Source organism: Mastigoproctus giganteus, chromosome 9, assembly GCF_048544385.1.
Source record: "Mastigoproctus giganteus isolate SK-2022 chromosome 9, ASM4854438v1, whole genome shotgun sequence".
In the NCBI taxonomy this organism is placed as follows: Eukaryota; Metazoa; Arthropoda; class Arachnida; order Uropygi; family Thelyphonidae; genus Mastigoproctus; species Mastigoproctus giganteus.
In genome coordinates, this window is record NC_143583.1 from 32,441,299 (window position 1) to 32,458,738 (window position 17,440).

At 40.2% G+C, this 17,440-nt stretch overlaps 1 protein-coding gene across 1 annotated transcript in view; it reads left to right on the forward strand.

The window, feature by feature from the left end:
• Positions 1-17,440, forward strand: part of LOC150080136 (cell adhesion molecule Dscam1-like) — a 1,047,872-nt gene that overhangs the window by 214,396 nt on the left and 816,036 nt on the right. The window contains 1 exon segment of the mRNA XM_090381929.1: positions 14,088-14,360. Coding sequence (XP_090238055.1) covers positions 14,088-14,360 — 273 coding nt within the window.

Here is a 17,440-nt window from a genome sequence, read left to right on the forward strand (position 1 = left end):
TCTGCAAACTTGGACATTAAGCCCGATATACCATCATCAATATCATTTATAAATACAGAAAACAATAATGGACCCAACACTGAGCCCTGAGGGACTCCACTAATAACATCAGTCCACGATGAGCAGTGTCCATTGATTACCACTCTCTGTCTTCTCCCCCTCAACCACCCCTTTATCCATAGCAGCAATTTGCCTCCAATGTCACACTGCTCCAATTTGTGTAGCAGTCTTCCATGTGCAACAGTATCAAAAGCCTTTCTAAGATCCAAGTATATAATATCAAAGCTATTCCCTGCATCCAGTTCTTTTGTGACTGCATCATAGTATCCAATCAAGTTGGTCAGGCAAGACTTCCCCTTAACAAAACCATGCTGTGTCTGAGCTATAACTGAAGTCTTGTCTAAATGATCCTGCAGTGCTTCTTTAACCAGTGCCTCCATTAATTTTCCTGGAACAGAAGTTAAGCTCACAGGTCTATAATTACTTGTGTCAGCCTTTGATCCTCCTTTGTGAATTGGGGTCACATTTGCACATTTCCAGTCTATGGGTACCTCCCCCGAGTCCAAGGAAGCTCTCATAATTATGGCTAAGGGTTTGCTTACTTCCTTTGTTGCCTCCTTTAATATAACTGGATAGATCCCATCCACCCCGGGTGCCTTTCTTGTGTTTATCTTGTGTTAATTGAGCAAGCTAAATGCGTATCGGAATAATAACTGAGAATAAAGTGGAGGAGAAATTGAAGATAAATACAAGAAAGGCACCCGGGTTGGATGGGATCTATCCAGTTATATTAAAGGAGGCAGCAAAGGAAGTAAGCAAACCCTTAGCCATAATTATGAGAACTTCCTTGGACTCAGGGGGAAGTACCCATGGACTGGAGATGTGCAAATGTGACCCCAATTCACAAAGGAGGATCAAAGGGCGACACAAGTAATTATAGACCTGTTAGTTTAACTTCTGTTCCTGGAAAATTAATGGAGGCACTGGTTAATGAAGCACTGCAGGATCATCTAGACAAGACTTCAGTTATAGCTCAGAAAGAGCATGGTTTTGTTAAGGGTAAGTCTTGCCTGACCAATTTGATTGGATACTATGATGCAGTCACAAAAGAACTGGATGCAGGGAATAACTTTGATATTATATACTTGGATCTTAGCAAGGCTTTTGATACTGTTGCACATGGAAGACTGCTGCACAAATTGGAGCAGTGTGGCATTGGAGGCAAATTGCTGCTATGGATAAAGTGGTGGTTGAGGGGGAGAAGACAGAGAGTAGTAATCAATGGACACTGCTCATGGACTAATGTTATTAGTGGAGTCCCTCAGGGTTCAGTGTTGGGTCCATTATTGTTTTCTGTGTTTATAAATGATATTGATGATGGTATATCAAGCTTAATGTCCAAGTTTGCAGATGATACGAAGGTTGGCAGGGTTGTCAAGGACACTACTGACACTATGCTACTGCAACAGGATCTGGAAAGGTTGAGCAGATGGGCTGAGAGGTGGCAAATGAAGTTTAACATTGACAAATGTAAAGTACTACATATGGGAAACAGCAACCCCAGAGCAACGTATCAACTCTGTGGTACTACACTGACAGTGGTAGAGAATGAAAGGGACCTGAGGGTGGTTGTGCAAGCAGATATGAAGTTTTCTGAGCAGTGCAGACAGACTGCAAGAGTAGCTCATAGTGTATTGTCGATGATATATAAGAATTTTTCTAGCAGGGATAAGGAGGTGATTATTCCCTTGTATAAGGCAATGGTCAGGCCACACCTAGAGTATTGTATACAGGTCTGGAGGCCTCATTTCAAGAAGGATGTAGAGATGCTGGAACGAGTACAGAGAAGGGCAAGAAGATTAGTGAATGGAACAAAGGGGTGCTCTTACGAAGAAAGGCTTAAATTTTGCTAATTACAGTGTCTGGAGACTAGGCACCAGCGAGGTGATCTGATAGAGGTGTACAAAGCCTTGAATGGTTTGAGCATGCTCAATGCTGATGGGATTTTTCCTCTTGCTCAGAATAATCACCTGAGAGGGCATAAATTCAAATTGAGGAAAGACAGATGTAGGATAGATGTGTGGAAATTTGCCTTTAGCCAGCGGATGGTTGGTAGGTGGAACAGACTTCCATCCCTTGTCGTGGAAGTTGATAGCCTAAATAAGTTTAAGGCTCGGCTGGACAGGTATTTTGAACGAACAGAGGGGTGAAGTGGAAGTGGTTATTTTTTATTTATTTATTTTTCTTTAATTTTCTGGCTGATGCTGCATAAGCTTGCTTTCTTGCATCAAATGCCTCTACTAATGCTAATGCTAATGCTAATAAGCTAGCAAGGAAATACCAGTTGATTGAAGAAAGTGTACCTTACTACAAGTTTGAACCCCAGGCAGTACTAGAGACCCCAACCCATAAGCTATACTGGGACCGTGCCATAATAACAGATAGGACAATCCTGCACAACAGACTGGACATAACCCTTGTGGACAAGAAGGAAAATGCTACCTATCTGATTGACATAGCAGTACCCAACATTGGCAACCTGCAGAAAACCCATGGGGAAAAAAATCAGGAAGTACATGAACCTAAGACAGGAGATCAAAGAGATGTGGCATATGCAACAAGTAATGACCATCCCGATCATAATGTCAACCACAGGTATGGTGCCAAAGACCCTACATAACAGCCTAGAAGCAATAGGTCTCCCAGAGAACACATACAAGGAATTCCAGAAAGTCAGAATCCTGAACACCTGTAGAATAGTCAGAGAGTTCCTCGACCAGCAGTAACTCCAGACATAACAACATCTACCCTGAGTACTTTTTTTTTTTTTTTTTATGAGAACCACAAACACGAGAGGTATTATAACCTATAGTACTTAGTACCGTGCTTGGGTTGGAGGTTGAGAAGACGAAAGAAGATATTTGTTGATATTGGACTTGAACTTTTGTAGATTGTAATTTTCAGGAAATACGTATGAAGGAAGGTTGTTCCAGAAAACGGCAGTTGAATGAATAAATGAGGAAGATGAAAAGTTGGTTCTGTGGGTTTGAAGTTGGACAGTAAATGGATGTTGGCTGGTGGTGGCACGTATTCGGACTGTTTTGAAAGAGAGAGCGGGAATTATAGAAGCCAATTCAGAAGAACAGTGCCCATGGAAGTATCTGTAGAAGAGGCATGCAGCAGAAACAGTGCGTCTATGAGAAAGCGAGTGGAGAGACTCTGTTAGAGATGAATCATTAATTAACCTAACTGCCCTCTTCTGAATGGAATCAAGAAGCCTGAGAGAGGTTTTGGGGGCACCACCCCAGATGTGCGAACATTATTCCATGGTAGGGCGGATTTGCGATTTATACAGAGTGAGCAGCTGTTTGGGAGAAAAGTAACGCCGAGAGCGAAAGAGAAAACCAAGTTTTTTAGATGCAGAGGAAGCAATATTTGTAATGTGCTTGTGCCAAGAGAGATTAGAAGTCAGGGTAATCCCCAAAAGAGATATATCATTTTGCCTAGAAATCGGAGTGTCACTAAAGATAAGCATAGGAGCAGAAGAATCCTTTTTGCAAGATATAAGACAAGATTGAGTTTTAGAAGGGTTGAAATCAACTAAGTTGTCTTTGCCCCACTGGAGAATTACCTGAAGATCGGCATTTAAGGAATTGGCAGTGGATTTTCGAGAACTTGAAGCTGATTGAGCTGGACAAGGTTTCTCAAAATGGAAAGTTGAATGCAATGTGCTATCATCGGCAAAACTATGGATAGGATTTCCAGTCAATGGAAGAAGGTCATTGATATACAAGAGGAAAAGAGTGGGGGAAAGAACTGAACCTTGGGGGACACCGGCATTAGTGGAGAAGTTAGAAGATAGAGAGCCATCTACCATCACCCTCAGTGAGTGATCAGAGAGAAAACTGGATAACCAATTACTAAAAACAGTTGGCAAACCATAAGATGGAAGCTTGTTTAGAAGACCTTTATGCCAAACACGATCAAAAGCCTTTGAGATGTCAAGAGCAACTACTTGTGTTTCACCGAACCTTTCCATTGAATTAGTCCATAAATGGGTAACATAAGCCAGAATATCACCAGTGGATCGACACTGACAGAATCCATACTGGCGATTGTTGATCAGACGGAAGGTTTCTAGGTAGTTTAAGAGTTGGCGGTTAATTGATTTCTCCATTACTTTAGAAAGAGTAGAAGTAATTGCAATGGGACGATAATTGGATGGGAGGGATTTGTCACCCTTTTTAGGAACTGGCTGAATATGAGCAAATTTCCAAGCAGAAGGAAAAACACCTTTGGAATAAGAAAGTGAAAAAAGGCGGCAAAGAATAGGAGCAAGTTCAGGAGCACAGGTTTTGAGAACAAGTGGAGAAATACCATCAGGACCTGGAGCTTTCTTAGCATCAAGGTTCATTAAAATCCTTCTGATATCCTTTTGACGGAAGACCACAGGAGGCATTGAATGGAGCGTGTTAGGAATGGTGGGAGGTGTTTTACCAAGATCATTAATACATGAGCTCAAAGAAAAATGGGATGCTAGCAGGTCAGCTTTATCCTTGGCTGAAGTGACAACAGAACCATCTGGTTTGGACAGAGGTGGAAGCAGAGATGGGCAAAAGTTGCGGCCAATAGCTTTGGCAAGAGACCAGAATGCTCGGCTACCATTAGGGCAAGAAGCAAGTTTTCTACTCTTAGCCTGTTCAAACTCTAGTTTGGACTGATTAATAACTGCTTTACAATTGTTGCGAGCTTTGGTGTAGGCAGAAAATGAAACTGAAGAATTGGAAACAAGCCAATTACGATATGCAACGTTCTTCTCTTGGACAGCCTTAGCACATTTATTGGAAAACCAAGGTTTAGATAAAGGACGAGATTTTAAAGTGGAGTGTGGGATAAAGGATTCCATTCCTGCAAGAATAATTTCACTGACACGATCTGAGAAAACGTTGACATCAGAAGTTTTGAAACAGTAATCAGACCAAGGAAAAGAAGAAAAGAAGTCTCGCAGGTCATCCCATTTTGCATTCTTGTAATGCCAAACGATACGAGGTTGGGAATAGCCATGAGATAAAGGTTCCATTGGAGAAGAGGCAATCACCAAGTTGTGGTCTGAAGTGCCTAAAGGACCTCTCACTTCAACCATGTACTTAGAAGGGTTGTTTGTGAGAAAAAGATCAAGCGTATTGGCTGTATGATTAGGATTGTCCGGTGTTCTTGTAGGTAAATGAACAATCTGTGCTAGGTCATTAGTAATTGCAAAAGCCTCAGCATCTCGACCTGCTGGGTCGGTGTGACTAGAAAACGGAAGCCAGCTGGAGTTGTGAACGTTAAAATCACCAAGGAAAATTACCTCACTGTTAGGAAAGTTGGACTGGAGAAAGTCAAGTTGCAAAGAGAGGAAGTCAAAGAGCTCCAAGTGATTAGTGGAGTTGGGAGAACGGTAGAGACAACAGATGAATTTTACACAATGAGGTAGAGAGATTTTAAGCCAGAGAAGATCAAAGAGAGGAGATTCCAAATTGCCAAGTCTCTGACAGGGAATATCAGAACGGACATATGCACAAGTACCACCTTTGAGGCAAAAGGAATCATACAGCAAATAATTTGGACATCTGAGATGAGCAGTAGTTGAATCAACTGATAACTGAGATTCAGTCAGAAAAGGTACATGGGGTTTGGAAGACTGCAAGTGGAAATGGACATCGTTGAGATTAGAATTGAGACCACGTATATTTGTGAAATGAATTAGGAAGTCCTTGGGAGGTTTAGATCTTTTCGCAGATAAGCTTGCTATATTATTTTGACAATTCATGGTGTATTCAATAGTAAGAAAAAGTGGGTGGGACATGCTGTATGAAGTAATGAAATTTTTGGATATGGCGTACATGTGGTAAGAATATACCCAGATCCTTGACATAACGTGGCCTCGACAATGCTCCCCGCATACACACTACTCGGACTCCCTCCAGTCACTATCTGCCAGAGTAGAGGTAGCAAGATTATACACTAGCTGATCCGGAAGCTTCCTAGAGAGTTACCAATAGGTTCAGTCCGGTGTACTAACTAGTGGCCGGCCTGCGAACACCGTTTTTGAGCTGTACCCTTGAAATGTAAGGAATATTGGATCTCGCCACGACGTTCATCATAACCTCAAAAATCATCAATCATACTGCATGATGGAAGAGATAGGGAAGGGTTGGCCGGAACTTAGCTCTAGAGACTAAACATGGGTTCCACCACTTCAAGCCTCCAATAAGCAAAGTGGTGGTATTTCACCGGTTGATGAGAGTCATCTACCACCTAGTACTGCCTGGTAACATAGAGGGGCGGCGGTCTTCCATGTGGTATATGCGCCACACCTCGACCCCTGCTTACGTTGGTTCACACCTGGGTGGTCACCCACCATGTACTTGTGCATGAAGGTTATACCCAGGATTACTAACAGTCCCACCATCGTGAAGGTGCAAGCAGAGGATTTAGCTGTCATAGACCGTCCGGACTTCCGCCGAAATTGGGTCCACTTTGACTTGAGTGTCACCCGAATATCAGTTCCATCAGTGAGATGGAACTGATATTCGGGTAGCAAGAACAGCTTGCTACCCGAATATCAGTAGCAAGAACAGCTACTGATATTCGGTAGCAAGAACAGCTTGTCTGGCATATCTGAGAGAATGTCTGTGACAACCTCAAGGACAACCTCACTTGGTAACAATACCTATCACGAGGTGGAACCTCCAATCAGGGAGCAGGGAGAAATAATATAATTATAATAAAACATATCCGAAGCCTAAAGATGAATATACAAGAAACTTGGTGAAATGCCGGCCAATCATCTGCCTCCCAATGATGTACAAGATCCTGACCAGCTGTATAACAATGAAGATGCCAGAACATAATGGCTGAACAGCAGAAAGGATGCAAGCGGCTGAGCAATTAAACATAAATGCTGCAGTTATAGAGCAAGCCTACAGGAAGTGCCACAACCTGTACACTGCCTACATCAATTACCGAAAGGCCTTTAACTCCTTGCCTCATGGCTGGCTAATAGAGCGCTGAACATCTACAAATTCAATCCAATAGTGACAAACTTCCTAGGAGAAACGATGGCAAAATGGAGTACCACCATTAAAGTCGAGAACATCACAACCAGACCAATCCCGATCAGAAGAACTATATTTCAGGAAGACCCTCTGAGCCCACTGTGGATCTGTCAATCATTACTTCACTATCCACCATGCTCAACACAGCAAGTACAGATATAACCTTGAAGAAGGAAGGAACAGATATTGTGGTGTCACACAGATATAAGAAATGCAGAACTGGAATCTGGGGAGTACAATGTCTGCAGAAAGAATAGACAGGATATGAAGGGAGGAGGGGTTATGTTATTAGTTAAGAAATACATAAAATCCAAGGAAGTGAAGCCAGTCAACATTGCTGGACAGTGCAGTGTCGAGTAAGTTTGGTGTGACATAAGCATTGGGAGATCAAAATTGAGAGTAGGAGTGTGCTATAGGCCTAATGATTCTGATGAGTATAATAAGAAACTGTACAGGGAAATAGAGTGGGCCAGTAAATCAGAGAGTCTTATAATGGGGGATTTTAATTTCCCAGATATTGACTGGAATTTGGGGGCTGGTCACTCACACACTAGCAAGGCTTTTGTGGATTTATTGGATGATTGTTTTCTACATCAGCACATTCGGGAGGCAACTAGAGGGAGTAATACTCTTGATTTGATCATCAGTAGTGATTCTTCATGCATTAAGAATCTGCAGGTAAATGAACCACTAGGTGGCAGTGATCACAGTGTGCTGAAGTGGGATTTACTCAAAGAGGTAACTACCATTAGGGGTAAAGGGAAGGGTTATTACTTTCGTAAAGGCGACTATGATGGACTGAAACAATATTTAAATTCTATACAGTGGGACCAACTGATGATGTTACCAACAGCAAATTCGAAATGGAAAACATTCAAAGAACTTATCTTGGAAGCTACTAGGCTTTATATACCAACTAAGAAATATTGTTAAAGGTTTAGGCCTAAGTGGATGTCAGATGAACTAATGAGACATATGGTAGAGAAGAAAAATGCATGGGATACATACAAATTAACACGTGACACAGAAGCCTATGATAGATACAAGTTGATCTGTAACCAAGTTACAAAGGAGGTTAGGCAGGCGAAGGCAGATTACGAGAAATCTTTGGCAAGGGATGCAAAGAAAAACAGCAAAGAGTTCTTTACTTATGTAAACTCTAGAAGGAAGGGGATGAATCAAATTGGTCCGCTTGATATCCATGGGTTAACTGTTGATGATCCTACTCAGGTAGCTAACAAACTGAATGAATATTTTGCATCGACATTCACACATGAGGAGTTATTCTGCGAGGGGAATGCCAGAGATGTATTCAACTCTGACAGTAAGCTAGAGAATCTTGTAATAACTGAGAGTAAAGTGGAGGAGAAATTGTTGAAGATAAATACAAGAAAGGCACCTGGGGGTGGATGGATCTATCCAGTTATATTAAAGGAGGCGGCAAAGGAAGTAAGCAAACCCTTAGCCATAATTATGAGAGCTTCCTTGGACTCAGGGGAAGTACCCATGGACTGGAGATGTGCAAATTTGACCCCAATTCACAAAGGAAGATCAAAGGGTGACACAAGTAATTATAGACCTGTTAGTTTAACTTCTGTTCCTGGAAAATTAATGGAGGCACTGGTTAAAGAAGCACTGCAGGATCATCTACACAAGACTTCAGTTATAGCTCAGACAGAGCATGGTTTTGTTAAAGAGAAGTTTTGCCTGACCAATTTGATTGGATACTATGATGCAGTCACAAAAGAACTGGATGCAGGGAATAACTTTGATATTATATACTTGGATCTTAGAAAGGCTTTTGATACTGTTGCGCATGGAAGACTGCTGCACAAATTGGAGCAGTGTGGCATTGGAGGCAAATTTCTGCTATGGATAAAGGGGTGGTTGAGGGGGAGAGGACAGAGAGTGGTAATCAATGGACACTGCTCATCGTGGACTAATGTTATTAGTGGAGTCCCTCAGGGTTCAGTATTGGGTCCATTATTGTTTTCTGTATTTATAAATGATATTGATGATGGTATATCAAGCTTAATGTCCAAGTTTGCAGACGATACGAAGGTTGGCAGGATTATCAAGGACACTACTGACACTATGCTACTGCAACAGGATCTGGAAAGGTTGAGCAGATGGGCTGAGAGGTGGCAAATGAAGTTTAACATTGACAAATGTAAAGTACTACATATGGGAAACAGCAACCCCAGAGCAACATATCAACTCTGTGGTACTACACTGACAGTGGTAGAGAATGAAAGGGACCTGGGGGTGGTTGTGCAGGCAGATATGAAGTTTTCTGACAGTGCAGACGGGCTGCAAGAGTAGCTCATGGTGTATTGTCAATGATATATAGGAATTTTTCTAGCAGAGATAAGGAAGTGATTATTCCCTTGTATAAGGCAATGGTCAGGCCACACCTAGAGTACTGTATACAGGTCTGGAGGCCTCATTTCAAGAAGGATGTAGAGATGCTGGAACGAGTACAGAGAAGGGCAACAAGATTAGTGAATGGAACAAAGGGGTGCTCTTACGAAGAAAGGCTTAAGTTTTGCAAATTACAGTGTCTGGGGACTATGCACCAGCGACGTGATCTGATAGAGGTGTATAAAGCCTTGAATGGTTTGAGCATGCTCAGTGCTGATGGGATTTTTCCTCTTACTCAGAATAATCACCTGAGAGGGCATAAATTCAAATTGAGAAAAGACAGATGTAGGATAGACTTGAGGATATTTGCCTTTAGCCAGCAGGTGGTTGGTTGGTGGAATAGACTTCCATCCCTTTTCGTGGAAGTTGATAGCCTAAATAAGTTTAAGGCTCAGCTGGACAGGTATTTCGAACAAACAGAGGGGTGAAGTGGAAGTGATTATTTTTTTATTTATTGATTTATTTTTTTTTTTGGCTGATGCTGCATAAGCTTGCTTTCTTGCATCAAATGCCTCTACTAATGCTAAGCTGTACACCCTCACCCACCTAATATACATTGATGACAGAAAGCTCTACGTGGGAACCGAGAAGCACCTCCAGCAATTACTCGAGATCATGGAAGAATTCAGCAATGATATTAGGATGGAATTTGGTCTAGACAAATGCAAGATCCACGGATTGCACTAGGGAAAATTAGTCAAAAAAAAACTACCAGCTGCAGACTGGTAAAGAGATCAAAGCCATGGCAGAGGGAGAGGCCTACAAATACTTGAGGGTGATGCAGGCTCAGCAGTTACAGCACAAGGAAATTAAGGCCTGCCTGACTGAAAAATACCATCAGAGACTCAGAAGCCTGCTGAAAGCAAAGCTGAATGGAGGGAACACAGTTAAAGCCATAAACACCTGTGCAGTCCCAATTCTAACATACTCCTTCAGGATCATAGATTCTACTAACACTGAGCTGGAGGATATCATGAGAAAGACAAGGGCAATGATGACCAAGAGCTGCCAACACCACCGAAAGTCAGCCTTGGAGAGACTGACAATTTCTCGGAAAGAAGGAAGAAGGGGCCTTATAGACCTCATCGAGCAACAGAAAACAGCAATTTCTAACCTGAAAGATTACTTCCAGAAACACACAGTAGCACTTTACCAGGCCATAAGGAAGATAGACAAGCGGTATACCCCCACTCTACCTAACCGAAGGGTCCCTCCTAACCAGGAGGCACAAACAAAGTTAGAAAGATGGGTAAAGAAGAAGGTTCTGATGTTGATTACCAGGTAATCAATGCCAGAAACTATAGAAAATACATCGCCAAAGAGCCCGGAGTGTCTGATGACACATGTTGACAATACCACCTGGCCTCAGAAACGATCCAACACATCACCACAGGCTGCAAGGTGATCACGTGGACTGAGTACACTCGTAGACACAATCAGGTAGGTAGAATAATACATCAGAAGCTAGCAAGGAAATATCAGTTGATCGAAGAAAGTGTATCTTACTACAAGTACTAGAGACCACAAGCCGTACTGGGACTGCACCATAATAACGGAGGCACCTCCGTAGCCAGGTGGGCAGGAGCAGCAGTACGTAGCACACGCTTCTTGATTTAGACCGGGGTTCGAGCCCATGACCACCAAATACGGAGGATGCGGAAAGGTCAGGGAATGACCACCGCATATCCCTGGAGCAATATGGCCTTAGTTGCTAATGCTCCTAAAAACCAAATAACAACAACAATAATAACGGATAGGACAATCCTGCAAAACAGACTGGACATAACCCTTGTGGACAAGAAGGAAAAGGCTACCTATCTGATTGACATAGCAGTACCCAACACTGGCAACCTGTAGAGAACCCGTGAGGAGAAAATCAGGAAGTACACTAACTTAAGACTGTAGATCAAAGTGTGGCATATGCAACAAGTAACGACCATCCCGATCATTGTGTCAACTACTGGTATGGTGCCAAAGACCCTACATAACAGCCTAGCAGCAGTAGGTCTTCCAGTGAACACCTACAAGGAACTCCAGAAGGTCACAATCCTGAACACCTGTAGGATAGTCAGAGTTCCTTGACCAACTGTAACACCAGACCTCCTAACCAGGAGGCACAAACAAAGTTATAAAGATGGGCAAAGAAGACGTTTCTGATGTTGATTACCAGGTAATCAATGCCAGAAATTATAGAAAATACATCGCCAAAGAGCCCGGAGTGTCTGATGACACATGTTGGCAATACCACCTGGCCTCAGAAACGATCCAACACATCACCACAGGCTGCAAGGTGATCACCTGGACTGAGTACACTCGTAGACACAATCAGGTAGGTAGAATAATACATCAGAAGCTAGCAAGGAAATATCAGTTGATCGAAGAAAGTGTATCTTACTACAAGTACTAGAGACCACAAGCCGTACTGGGACTGCACCATAATAATGGATAGGACAATCCTGCAAAACAGACTGGACATAACCCTTGTGGACAAGAAGGAAAAGGCTACCTATCTGATTGACATAGCAGTACCCAACACTGGCAACCTGTAGAGAACCCATGAGGAGAAAATCAGGAAGTACACTAACTTAAGACTGTAGATCAAAGTGGCATATGCAACAAGTAACGACCATCCTGATCATATCCTGAAAAAGGCCTCTGAGGTTGGGAAAATTCATATTTTAGTATTAAATCAGCTCACACCAACCATAAGAATAAGCATTTACTGTAACTAGAATATTTATTTACATATTAAAATAAAATAAATATTTACAAAAACTGCTATTATATTAAATATACATGTAAAAACATTAATGTTTTTACATGTATATTTAATAGGATGGGGGAGCATGCAAATGCTATAAAAACCGCTGATTACAATAAATCTGCTGTGGCCGAACATTTTTGGGAGAAGCAGCATCAAATTTCCCCAGAGGATGCGGTTATCATGGATCGAGCGCATGGGTTCTGGAACCGTAAATGGCTCGAGAGCCTACGAATCTGTTCATCCGACCACAATATTATGAATAGGGACAGAGGTATGCGTATGCATCTTCTGTTTGAAACTATTATCCTAAGTACGGATGAATGGTTTTGCTTAACACGTTCCCGAGCTATTTCCGCTTCCAGTTCAGACCATGCGCCGACTGCACCACGTGTATAGGTACCGTGAGCCTGTTATATATGGACGTGCTGCAGGAAGTTTTGTTACTGCTGAGGAAGGGAGCGCAAGCTTCCGAAAGCTCCAGAGATTTTTATCGTTTTTATCGCTTTTAATCCGGTTTATTTTAGTGTATTTTATCTCAAGGATTTTATCACAGTTTTAATGTTTTTACATGTATATTTAATATAATAGCAGTTTTTGTAAATATTTATTTTATTTTAATATGTAAATAAATATTCTAGTTACAGTAAATGCTTATTCTTATGGTTGGTGTGAGCTGATTTAATACTAAAACATCCCGATCATCGTGTCAACTACTGGTATGGTGCCAAAGATCCTACATAACAGCCTAGCAGCAATAGGTCTTCCAGTGAACACCTACAAGGAACTCCAGAAGGTCACAATCCTGAACACCTGTAGGATAGTCAGAGAGTTCCTCGACCAACTGTAACACCAGACATAACAACAATCTCCCTGTGTACTTGGTAGCAATATCCGTCCCAAGGTGGAACCTCCAATCAGGGAGAAATAATATAAATAATAATAATAATAATAATAATAATATGGAACCACCTAAACACAAGAAATGAAAAAAATAAAGTCAACAATCTAAAGAAAATCTTCCCCATGTACAATTGTTAATGATCTCATTAACACTTGTACATTGACCCTGAAAAATTTTGTCAAGAAGCAAACACACACAGAATGAAGTTCTTTGAACAGATGAAAATTAACATTAAGATGGAGTTTGTAGATAGATAATCTCTTGCTGTCTACATCAATATTTTTGTAAACCACTGAGATAACTCTGGATATTTTCAAAATAAAAATAGTATAAAAATCATGAAACTGTTGATATTATTATTTGTTACTGTAAAGGAAAGAGTTGTTCAAATTTAGTCTGTATAGCTAGAAGCCTGATTTGCTGCATAGGGGCAAGATCGCAATTGGTACCAATAAACAAATATTTCATTCATATTTATTGAGTGAGTGACCAATGCACAAGTTCCATTTATTCTCAGGAAATAATTAAAGTCCGCTTTATAACATTGTCTAATTTTCTGGTCCATCTGTTTCCCTATTACCAGATTGTATATCCTGTATATCAGTGTTATAGTAATATAAAAATATCTACCAAAATGCTTTGCAGTTTTTGTAAATTTTCTAAAAATTTTGTTTCTTGCATATGAAGTATTGTTCATTAATGGAATTGCTATTTTTTGGAAGTAACATTTAACTAGCTAGTTTTAACTTCTTTATTAGATGTAAGCAATAATGTATGCTAATATGTAGACAGATTTTAATTCAGGAAAAACTGTTAATGTTATCATAGTGTTAATTCTCTTTTCTTCATTTTTAAATATATATATTCATATTTCTGAAGTTAATTTCTTTGTCTGTTTCAGCTCACCTGTCTGCCCATGTACAGCCCCAGCAACAAACTATAGATGTTGGAAGGCCAGCAAACTTTAATTGCTCATATACTGGACATCCTGTAACAAGTATATTATGGATGAAAGATGGCAATCCTTTGTTTGAAGATGGAGTTAGAATTCAGGTGTCATTTCGTGCTGTCCTCTCTCTTACTGCTGTAAAAAGAGAGGACAGTGGAATGTATCAGTGTTTTGTGTTCAATGATGTTGAGTCTGCTCAGGGAACTGCTCAGCTTTTATTAGGAGGTATGATAGTTTGCCATTTCTCTCATTCTTGCTTAATATTAGTTTCACACTCTGACTTCATACCTTTGATGTATTTTTATTTTAGGTTAAATTTTTAATAAACATGAAACATTTTGTAATTATCTACCAAATTGAATTCAGTAGCCCTGTCTTTCTCTCTCTCTTTTTCTTCTGGCACTTTCTAAAAATTTTGTATTAAACAAAAAAATACCAATCATTTTAAAATTCACCTGCAGGTTTGCTTCACGTGCTATTGCTTTGAGCCACTCAAATCAATAGCATCTGACAAGAAACCAGGATGTCTTATAATGGAGGATTTTAACTTTCCAGATGGTGACTGAAATTTGTGGGTTGTTCACTCACTCAAATGCTAGCAACACTTTTGTGGATTTATGGGATGAATGTATTCTACAGCAGCATGTTAGAAAGGTATTTAAATGTAGTGGTGGTAGTAGTAGTAGTAGTATAATGGGAAATGATGCAAGAAAGCAAGTGTATATAGCATCAGCCAAAAAAAAACACTACATAGTTCACCCATCTGTACCCTCCAAGAATTTGTCTAATTCTTCCTTGAATTTATTCAACCCATGCACTTCCACAACATCAGATGGAAGCCTGTTACAACAATCAATCACCCATTTGCTGAAGAAAAACTTATACACATCTTTCCTCAACTTGAATTTATGACCCCCTCATGTGTGTTGTCTCAGCAAGTGGAAGATTACCATTAACATTCAGCTTACTCAATCTATTCAAGGCTTTAAACACCTAAATCAGGTCTCCCCATAAGTGCCTAGTCTTGAGACACTGCAATTTGCAGAACTGAAGCCTTTCTAGTAAAGAGCACCCTTTTGTTCCCTTCACCAGTCTGGTTGCCCTTCTTAGCTCTCATTCCAGCAGGTCTACATCCTAAAGTGAGGCTTCCAGACCTGTATACAATACTCAAGATGCAGCCTAACCATAGCCTTATACAAAGGGATAATCACCTCCTTATCCCTGCTAGCAAAGTTTCTGTATATCATTGACAAAACTCCATGAGCTGTCCTGGCAGTATGTCTGCACTGCTCAGAGAATTTCATGTCTAAACTGTGCAATAACCTCAGGGCTTTTTCATTCTCCACTACCCTGATTATACTATCACATAGTTGATAAGTTACTCTGGGGTTACTGCTAATGCTAATGGGGCTGCACCATTAGCCGAGCGGGAGCGGGAGTGCAGTAGCACACACTCTTTGAGTAGACCGGGGTTCAAGCCCCTGACTGCTGAATACGGTCGATCTGCCAACCCGCACTGGACCAGTGTGGCAGATTATGGTCCATTTCCCTCAACATGAATTGTTGAGGAGGCTTCCATCCTGCAGTGGGTTGATGATGGCTGCACTTTACTTTTTTTTTTACTGCTAATGCAAGGTACTGCCAATATGCACATACCTTGCATTTGTAAATGTTAAACTTCAACTGCCATTTCTCAGCCTATTAAATCAATTTTCCTAGATCTTGTTGCAGTAGCTCATCCTGATGTCTGTCATTAACTACCCTGCCAACCATTTCATCAGCAAACTTAAACATTATGCCTGCTATATACCTTCATCAATATCATTGATGAAGATATATATCCAGTGGTGGGATTCAAATAATTTAACAACTGGTTCGCTGCCCTAATGACCATTCTAAGTATAAAAAACTATATACCGAAAGGTAGTTTATTATTTCATGCAGTCAATACTTAAATAAGAACAATAAAAGAAGTCCACAAAACTAGATTATGTTATAAGAAAGAGTTTAAAAATATTAATGAAAAAATATTAAATAATACCTGACAAAAAACAATAAAACTGTTATTTAAGATATTTCCATATTGATTCTTGATTGGCGTCCTCGCTTGCAATTTTCTTCGCTTTTATCTGAGTATCATCGGCTGAATGATTTATCCTTAACCATCTTTTCACTGTAGGAGTAGGATCCCATTCCTTTAGAGGTAGGCCGATTAGATTAATAGTCATTGTGTTTGATATATTAGAAACATTTAGGCGATTTCTCTTCTCTGAACATATTATGTTCATCTTTGAAAAACCACTTTCCACTTCTGCTGAACTTACAGCAGTTGTTCTGACAATATTTTTAGATCTTTGAACAGTTTCAGGAATTGCATAATTCTGGGAATTTTTTAAAATGTTTTCCACGAAATCTCGATAATCATTAATATCAATTTGGTAATTAAAAATGTCATTAAATACAAGCAATTGTTCTTCAGCTGCTTTCCATGGAACTAGTACTTCTTCAATATTCCAGTAATCTGGCTCCAGAAAATTGAGAAATTGTAATTTATTCCTATCTTGAAATTGGCTGCAACTTGCTTTTAAATGTTCACAATCCATTCTTCTTTTCTTCAAATTTGTTACGATGTTTTCTAAAAGTCTTTCTCGAGGAAGCCCAACAAATCAATGATTTTCTACAAATTTTATATTTTTGAAGGTTTCTGAAGTAATTAATTCATCAACTTTTTTTTTTTCTATGGACCCTTTTCCTTTCCAAGCATTTGATATGCTTTAATAGATCTTATCACAAGTTTTTCAGCATTTATTATGTCTATATGTCTTGCTTGCAGTGCATTTGAAAGAAGAGAAATTTCGTTTAAAATATCAATCATCAATGCCAAATCAGTTTAAAATATATAGTTTCAAGACGGGCAGCCATACCTAAGTACTTTTTATTTGAATAAAAATAAAGATGTAACACTGGATAAGCATGCCACACAGCTAGGGTTGACCTTAAACTACAGGCAGCCCATCTTGGTCCCAAAACTCTATCAAACTTTATAATTTCAATTCCAAGTTGTTCAGATATTTTGGAAAGTTCAATTTGGTTCTTATTGGATTGATGAAAAATAGTATATATCTTATAAAAATTACGGGTCTGGAGGCTTCATTTTAGGAAGGATGTAGAGTTGCTAGAATGAGTACAAAGAATGGCAACAAGATTGGTGTGAAGAACAAAGGGGTGCACTTCCCAAGAAATGCTTACGTTCTGCAAGTTGCAGCATTTGGAGACTAGGCACCTGCAAGGCATCTGATTGGCAT